The sequence below is a fragment of the Triturus cristatus genome, chromosome 10 (genome assembly GCF_964204655.1).
Source record: "Triturus cristatus chromosome 10, aTriCri1.1, whole genome shotgun sequence".
Taxonomy (NCBI): Eukaryota; Metazoa; Chordata; class Amphibia; order Caudata; family Salamandridae; genus Triturus; species Triturus cristatus.
The window spans coordinates 875,297,560-875,307,204 of NC_140593.1; the positions used below are offsets into that span (position 1 = coordinate 875,297,560).

The 9,645-nt window shown below is 43.0% G+C and overlaps 1 protein-coding gene across 1 annotated transcript in view; it reads left to right on the plus strand.

Annotated features, from left to right (window-relative positions):
• Positions 1 to 9,260, plus strand: part of LOC146796151 (uncharacterized) — a 289,332-nt gene extending 280,072 nt beyond the window's left edge. Inside the window, exon 4 of the mRNA XM_085628551.1 lies at positions 8,981 to 9,260. Coding sequence (XP_085484677.1) covers positions 8,981 to 9,178 — 198 coding nt within the window. The 3' untranslated portion in view covers positions 9,179 to 9,260. The remainder of the gene's footprint in view (positions 1 to 8,980) is intronic.
• Positions 9,261 to 9,645: the final 385 nt, after the last annotated feature.

Below are 9,645 nucleotides of genomic sequence, written 5' to 3' on the forward strand. Positions count from 1 at the left end.
GTAGGTGGAGCCACATGGGGAAGGCCAAACACCGGGCGAGAGATCGCATGACGAGAAGCACACAGAGAACATCATCCAGGCGGAATGAAGAACACTGAGAATAAGGGAGCACAGAAACTGCAACCTAGTAAAAGGGAAAAATAAGATATTAATTAATATGGAAAATTATAATAACACCAAAACTTACAGATATGACTAAGACAAAAGAGATTCACAATTGAGGACAAATAAGTAACAAACATTGAACATTTGAGACAAAGATATTCATGTCATATTATGCTTTAGAAGTGTCCATAGAGACTCCTTTACAAGAGTCCAAAAATCATTGAAGCACAGCAGGGTCTTCATAGTTGGTTGTTCTGTTGTTGTAAGTCACTTTGAAAAGACAGGGGTGAAATAAGCCATAACGAGCATTCATGCTGCGAAGAGCTGGTCTCATATCTAAAAACTTCTTCCGACGGTCAGCAGTTATTTTGGCATAATTCTGAGCAAAAAAGAGATTGGAACCATTCCAAGAAATCTTTCCTCTCTGTTTGGCTGCCTGCAAGACCTTAAGTAGATCCGTATATTCTAGGAAATGCAAAATTACTCCTCTGGGTTTCGTTGAGGAAGATGGAGAACGGGGATTTTGGCCCAGACGGTGTGCACGTTGGATATTTAATGGCGGAGATACTGGAAGACCAAGAAGAGTTGGAAGAAAGGACTGAAAATAGGATATTGCGTTAGAACCTTCAAGACCTTCAGCCAGACCATAAATGCGTAGATTATTAGGCCTATTACGATTTTCTAAATGTTCAACTTGCTGTTTAAGATGTTCAACTTCTTTATGAATAAGAGGAACTTGAGCAGCGACTTCCTGAACAGAATCAACTCGCCTCTCCAGAACATCAACCCTTTGCTCAGTGTGAGACCAATTATCTTCCAAGCTCTGCAAACGAATGTTGGTTTCTTCCATATAAGGTTTGAGGGTGCGAATCTCCTCAAGAAGCAGTTCCAGCGAAAGAGGTGAAGAAGAATTAGTAGGAGAAGGTGGGTTTGTTTTTCCTCGTTTTCTAGGCGCAAAGGAAGCTGAAGATGGTATTTTGGACACCTGTTTAGAGCTTAGTCGAGTCGTAGAGGGAGAGGAGCCCTTTATAGCCACAGAGTCACTGGGGATGTCATCTGAGTTCTCTTGTAGAATGTTAAAAGGATTGAAATCCTCTAAAGATGCACCATTAGACTGCGGAGCTTCTTTACGGTTAGCCCGAGATGTTGCCATGGTTTAAACTGAAAAAAGGTGATCTTCAGCAGAATTCTGGAGAGTAAAGTATAGCAGTATAAAGCTACTAAATTTAGGACAATACACAACACCACTTTATGGAGCATATATGAGGAGAAGAAACGCTGGTGACGGTTCCAAAAATTCTGGTTCAGAAAGTATTGTCACCTAAAATGTGCTGGTAGCAGTATAGAGCGAAAGAATAACATCCCTGCCATGGCAAACTGGTTTTATGAGGAATGAAACGTTCTCCAAGTGCAGAAATAGCAAGCGTGAGGGGAGCCAAGGAGCAACATTGTGTCAAATAAGTTAGCTCAAATATGGTGTTTAAATATGGTGTACCAAGCAAAAAACTCAAAGGAAGCGCAGTAAAATCCTGTTCAGGCAGTCATTCTTTTAAAAACAGATATCCTCTGAGGCACAGTGGCAGCAAACGCGAGGAGCGCATTAAAAATGAAAACAAAATGGTGGCCGCGAGTACATTGCAGCTGTTATGAAGCCGAAATACATCTTAAAGCTCACCCTACGCTGGTAGCTGTAGCGCGTTAATTGGAGCAGCACTTCTGACGATACTGGAAGCAGTTTCTACGCTCCGAAAGTGAACGGAGACAGCCTGGAAAGACTCTGTCGCCTCACGCCACCGCGGAGCTCTCGGAAACGGCGGCCATCTCCGAAGGCGCCTAAGCCACGCGCCCCCATAAAACCATAACTCTGCTACCAGAAAAACTGATCCAGCTCAAAAAGTCCGAGACAATGGGGAACAACACATATTAATATCCTCCCTGCGTCGCAGACTCGACGTCACACTAGCTCATTCACACACGCAGTCATTGGTGGGGCCCATAACACCAACACTCACACATCACTTTCACAAGTCTACACACACAGGAGGGATGAGCAATTCAAGCGCTGGACATGTGGGGGGAACACCTTATAACCTATAGGGAGAGAAAAGTTATTTTACAAAAATATACATTAACGCCCTTCGTCTACATATCCTCAAGCCTAAACATCAAGGCACTCCTCCCACTTGGTCGATGGACCAATTTAGTAGGATTGGTTGATGGTGATTTAGAACCAGCTAAAACACATTTTAAGACTCGGAATTCTTATCTCTCTTAATGAACACAAACTCGAATTTCTTGTTAATCAATATTTGTTTTTCTAAATTTTCATAATGACTTATATTTGCATTTATTTCATCAAAGCTTAGAATTTCTAGATTAATTCAAGTAAGCGCAGAATATCATATTTACCTAATCTGGCTATTTGGAGTCCTCTAATTCATTGGCTCTGCATAATCAAGTTTTGTCGTAAATCGTCCAAAAGCAGGCCAAAGCTCAAAGTTCTTTGCTCAGCACGTTACAGTCCCAATTTCTCAAAGGACCAGAAATCGTGCAAGCATCTATCATGGCCCATGGATTTAGAAAAAGTTCGCAGTCATCAAGCGGTCGAACAGCATCTGGGTCTTCAGAAAAGGTGTCACAACGAACGTGAAAAATGATGAATGGAAAAGATGAATCTCGCTCCCTAATCTACTCCCCTCTTTTATAATACAATGAAGTAAAAGAAGATACAATTTAAAGTTTAAGAACAGTCGTGATTGGCCGGTTGAGATCGTCCGATTTATAATTCTAGACTTTCAGTACAGTACGAGGGGTGAGGTCATTGGTCAGCGAGGAGTCGGCTTGTTCCGGTTTATTGTAAGGTCGATTATTCTCCTGTCTTGGCTAGCGTCCCGTTTTATAGCCTTGTCCGGGTGCATGGTGAACAAAGGTCGCAACGAGATTTTGGAGATTTCTTGCACATGCGCAGCTCACTCCGCACCTCATGAGACAGTGGCCACTTCGATGTGTGGTGACAGCGGCCATGTTTGATTTAGGCCCAAATGCCAACTTAAGCAAAACAAACACAAAAGAGTAATTAATACATACAAATAGTGAATCTAATGTTAACCCCTTACTAATCCCTCTATGTGCTTGTATTTATCTAGCATATAGCAACATTTAAAGCCGTTATATTCACCTTTTCGATCCAATCAGGAATGCAAACATCACAAAAGCAACATATATCATGCAGTATTCTATTACCACATATACTATTGTTAATATGCGCACAGTCTTTAGTTATAAAGATTATTTAGAGATGCAAAATGCAAATCCCATGTGTAATTTAAGTTGTAATAATGTTGATTAGTATACATGCAAAACTCGTTTAATAATATTACAGTTAATAGATTATATAATTAGTATTTCCATGCAAAATAGAGGAGGTATACAAAATGTTGCACTACCCGCTCCATCACTGTCACATTACCAGTGGCTACTTGAATAGTGGGAAGGTCTTTTAGCACAATGAGAAGGGTGAAAACCTGGTTGAGGTCGACAATGTAAGAAAATGGTCGGTGGTATAATATATAGGGATCCTGGCGTCCCAAGGGTGGAGTCACTAAATATCTTGGTCAGTATATTGCTATAACAGTGCTGAAGGGTGGAGAGAACCACCAGCCTCTCCAAATCTTGTGGCCTAAGCTACAAATACACGTAATTACAATCCCCAGCACACGTTGTTGTGATTACAAATAAGTGACAGCAGTAGCATATGTAAGTTCACTCGAAAACACAACAGACATCAGAATGAGGTTCCTTGTTTCTTTATTTCTGGTTCCTTTTTATTCAAACAAGATCTTAGCCAGCTAACATGTGTTTCTTCGCCAAAGTAGGAATACAGTCCCTCGACTTTTCAAGGCTTGTTCTCATCCATTTCATATGTGGTAATAATTCCAGCCCACACGATCCTCCAGTGTGGACAAATGTACTTAGGTAACTTCCAATATGTTCATTCTTTGGGAATGCCCTTAGTCCCGGACTGGAAGGATAGCTGCCTCGGAGGAGCAGCAGCTACTGCTGATTATGTTTTCGGACAACATACCCAAATATTCGGTTGTCAGAGATTTAACATATTGGAAGTTACCTAAGTACGTTTGTCCACGCCGAAGGATTGTGTGGGTTGGAATTATCACCACATATGAAATGGATGAGAAGAAGAGACATTAGAGTCTTGAAAAAGTTGCAGGACTGTATTCCCACTGTGGCGGCGAAACACGTGTTGGCTGGCTAAGATCTTGTTTGAATAAAAAGGAACCAGAAGAAAAATAATAAGGAAACAAGGAACCTCATTGTGATGTCTGTTGTGTATTCAAGTGAACTTACATATGCTACTGCTGTCACTTATTTGTAATCACAACAACGTGTGCTGGGGATTGTAATTAGAGGTCGACAATGGCAGCTGATGAGTGCTTACCAGGTTTGTGCATGATGAGCATACATCAAGCAAAAATTGATGAAAATAAACAACAGCTGTTAGACTTGGCTTTTTCTGCGGGTTCACCCCCAGACTTTTTGCTTTTTGGCCTCCTGTTTTTGCCCTTGTTTTTGTTGGCTTTAGGACTCTGGGCACTTTACCACTGCTATTCAGTGCTAAAGTGCATATGCTCTCAATGTAAATTGTGTTTATGGGTTGGTGTTTCCATGATTGGCTTATTTTATTTACTACTAAGTCCCTAGTACATTGCACTGTGTGTGCCCAGGGCCTGTAATTCAAATGATGTTAGTGGGCCTGCAGCGCTGACTGTGCCACCCACACCGCCAGCCTTTCAAATGTGTCTCAGACCTTCCACAGCAGTGTCTGTGAGCAGTTTCTACTGCCATGTCGACCTGGCAAGTGCACACACTTGCCAGACCCTAACCTTCCCTTTTTTGGCACGTAAGACACCTCTCAGGTAGGCCCAAGGTACCCCTATGGGCAGGGTGCAGTGTATGTGAAAGGTGGGACCTGTACCGGTGTGTTGTGCATTTCCTGAAAGTGAATTACTGTACATTTGGTTTTCACCGTTGAACGGCTATCTCACCTATAGGTTAACATGGAAGCTGCTTTGTAAACACTTATACAAATGTGGCTGGCCATAGGGGGCTGATAGAAAAGTGGAGTTTACTATGCTTGAACTAAGAATTAAAAAAAAACATCTTTTAGTAAGGATGATTTTTATATTGTGTGTTTGAAAATACCACTTTTAGAAAGCGGGTATTTCCTTGTCTAACCATCCATGTGCCTCTGCCTGTTTTGTGTATTAGCAGTCTGGGCTTTGGAGTGACAGAAGCATGGATGTTCATTAACACTAGACAGACACAAGGGGGGGAGGTGTGTTCTGCCTTTCCTACGATACTCATAGCCAGGCTGAATAGATCTGGCTGCATATAGATTAGTGGGAGGAATTGACACTTGCACCTAAATGGACTGTGGCTGCCTTCCACAACGGTGTCCCCACCTCCTGTGGTGAACATGGCCTGAGCCAGGCTGCATTGGTGTCTGTGTGCCAAAGGAACTTAGTTTGTACCAACTTCAAAGGAAAATGTGGTATAAATGTTGGGGCCCTGACCCCAGAACTTTAGATGACTGCTGGACTGAGGAATCTGCCAGGGAGAACAGCTGGAAGAGCTGTGAAGAGAGACTACCACTTTGCTGTGTGCTTTCCTGGGTTGGCCTGCAGTGGCTGCTTCTGTCTTGGGCAGGGAAAGGACTGGACTGTGATTTCTGAATCCCAAATATCTCCAAGGGCTTGATATAGAGCTTGCCTCCTGTTGGACGTCTCAGGGAAATCAAAGACTTCTACATCTTCTGTGTACTGGCTTCTGGAACAGGATGTTTCAGCTGCCACAGAGGAAAGAGGTAACCCGACGCTGTCAGCTACGCCGCTGCCGGCTCCGTGCCCTTAAGGCACCACAGAGGGCACCGCTTCGCCCCGCAACCCTGGTCTCACCAACAACGACGTCCAACACCGCCGTCAGGCGCTGCTTGCACCGCGACCTGTGGGCACCACACTCGGCACTGCCTCGCTTCACACCACAGCCATGGTATCCCCAACAACGATGCAACACTGGCACTGATGCTGCTGCCGGCACTGTGACCTGTGGACACTGCTTGTGTAGAACACGGAGCACTATCCCACTTCGCACCGCAACTCTGGTCTCACCGACGACCACGCTTCAAGTTGGCATCGACACCGCTGCCTGCACCGAGGTTTGGGGGCACACCTGGTAGGTTACTCTATGCACCACCTGTCCCATCAGCAGTCTTGGCTCCATCGACTCCAGATCGTCAACCGATGCCGCTGCTTGCACTTCGACCTGTGGGCCAACCACAATGCACTACTCTATCTCACACCACAACCTTGGGTCCACCGATGACAGTGCTTCAGCAATGACGAGAACGCTGCTTGCACCATCACCTGGCAGCACCACAACAAGCACCGCCCCACTTCGCACTGCAGCCCTGGTCTCACTGATGCCGCTGGACGACCGTTACCGAGCTGCTGCCTATACCGTGACCTGAGGGCACCACACATCGCAATATTCTGCTTCACACTACAGGTCTGGCACCTGCCGGTGCTCCTGACTTCAAACTCATAGAGTTCAACCTGCAATACGTGTGGCTTCAAAGGCCCAAAAACTCTTGCACAGACGTCCGGAATCAACACCTGCTGACACTGCTCCTCCTGAGCTCACCGCAAGGTCTGACGCCCTGCATCTCCAAAGGTACTATTTTACAGGTCTCCCCAACACTGTAGCTGGCCTGCGTTGCCACGCCCACCCGAACTGTTGGATGTGCTTGTTCACAATGCTGTGATATCCCCGGACGGAGCTACCAACTTCAAGGAACTGTATATAACGTTTTGTTTTGGTTTATTTGTAGTTTGATCACTGTATGTTAGATTTGTATCAATTTTGGTCTTGTTTTACACAGATAAATATTGGATATTTATCTAAAACTGATGTGGTGTCCTTTTGTAGTGTTTTCACTATATGACCTATATGACTGCTGGTTATGTGCACACGCTTTACACACTGCCTGTCGGATAAGCCTGACTGCTCGTGCCAAGCTACCAAAGGGGTCAGCAGGGGTTATTTCAGACATGTAATCCCCTTATCCTGACTAGAGTGGGGGACTCTGCCTGGCTTAGGTGCATACCCTAGCCATCAAAAAACCAATTTCTAACAACAGCTGATTGAAAAAGTAATTGATAAATTTGCACAAGACCCCAGGGGTTTACAGTTCCTTTTTCAAGATTACCTGCCAGTGAACAAAAACTGTATACAACTACTCATTGAAAAATGGAATTGCTAAATTTGAGTAAGAGTGTAGATGTTTGCAGTTCCTAATCTGCAACTGTTATCCAGTTAAAGTTTATATGCTTTATTTTCCTATTTGGATGAGAACAGGTGTTATTTATATACATATATTTAAGTTAATATATTTAATGTTATTAATATATTTAAGTGTATATATTTTCAAAATATATACAATTGTCATATATTTTAATTGTCAATCCTTTGTGCATGTTAACATCAAATGCAGATTCTAAAAATGTTTGTTTTATAATTCAGTTATAGTGCCCTGATCATGTGTGTATAAATAATGTGGTGCATTGGTAAAAAAAAGATTGGAAAATTACTAATCAGACATTGGCAGCTTGAACCTTCTAGTAAGCTTTTGCATCTGGTTCTTCAACCCTCTGCATGCCTGCACTTTATGTGATAATGACTTTGTCCCTGCCCTGTGACATTGTCAAAAAGGGCAGGAGCATGGAGGACGTTATGCCCCCCCCCCCCACCCCCAACCGAAAGAATTTCTGCGGACGCCCACGCTCCAAAAATGAAGCAATCTTTTATCTACCTAAAGCTGTGTCTTTGGGTTCTTTAAAATAGTTCCAAATTACATGAACCATTCTGCACTAAACTGTAAGCGTCATCTCCACAATAACCTGGTCCTGTGCATGCCTGCATTCTCATATTAAAGTGACGTGTGCCTTCTTCAGTGCTCTAAGTTTTGTCAGCCTAATCTGATGTTGTGTCACTGCCTGGATCCTGAGACTGGGAAGAGTAAAAGCATTCTCACTCAGCACTGGCCAGATGTATGCATTTGACCCTTCTTTTTGGTCGAGCATTCCAGACCTCTTGTATATACTTTAGTATATATACTTTAGTATATATTTAGAATATGCTTATATGTGTATGTACTTTGTGGTCTCTGGAGATTAGCCCTAGGACTTGTCTGCTTCCGCTTAGGTACTTTTTTTCCGTTCAACTGCCTCTATTTAACTGTCTTGATAGAAAATGACCAGCAGAGGTCAGTAAAATACCAGAATTGCTTTCTGCTGAGGGCCTTTTTAAAACAAAAAAATTCTGGCAACTGTCTCTATTTAACTTTCTTGATAGAAAACGACCAGCAGAGGTTAGTAAAATACCAGAATCACTTTAGCATTCTTTAGATTTCAGTCCAATGAAATTGTCTTCCACAAGCACCCATAGACAATAATATTTTTTTCAAATCTTGTATTTTCAGTGGTATGACCACCAAAGGCCCTGCTTCTATATTAAAAACAGAGCTTTAGACTATACCATTTCCCGCTGAAATGCAATATTTCTCTCCATGTGTTCCCATACCTGGCATGTCACGCAGTTTGGTGCTTACTTTCCCTACATGTTAAAGAAAAGTAGATGTTTCAGCGCCCAGGCTAATGTGCTACATAGATAAATACACATAAGGTCCCAAAGGCGAGACCTAATTCATTGCAAATGCTAGTTTCAATCATGTTGTTAGTTTCTCAAATGTAATCACTGAGAGAACATCTAATTTTCAATAATCACATCTCTTCTATTTCAGAACCCGACAAATCACCCCTACTGTGTGATACCGGAAGATCAATGGCATCCTGGCGTATTTTCTTTGTCAGCAGTCACCAGACTCGATCTCCCTCCTATTCCGGAATATGTGTCAATAAGAAAACTAAACCGTATGACCACCAGTGGATATCCAGCCAGCCTGCTCCCTGGCAGATCAGATGCTGATAGCATAATTTAGTCGTTGGCATTAGCACTGCTTATTTGTGCACTCTTGTATGGTTTTAGCGTACGTAGTGAATTATATACAACTCGATTAACTATATCGTCTCCTTGGGTTCCGATTTTTGTGTAGTCCAATGACATCGTATTAGGGGTGTGTCCTTCAAAGTATTGAACTTTAGATTGGGCCAGCGTGCGCAAGGGGAGGTCAGAGTTCAAGCTGTAACTAATGGGTACAGGTCGGATGGGCGAAGAGGGAGATGAGATGCAGGTGGGTTGGACACTATCCCCACACTGAAGAGCTGATAGCCCTAAATCTTTTACTCATCCAGAAGAAAGGGTTAAGGAGGAAGGTGACAGAGAGGACTACAGTTTACTTTCTTGAGAGAAAAACATAACATTCCAAGGCCAGCATTTTGAAACTCAATCCACGTTTTGCCAAGTCTAACACCATTCCTTAAGATTTGAGAGTAAATGACTCCCATG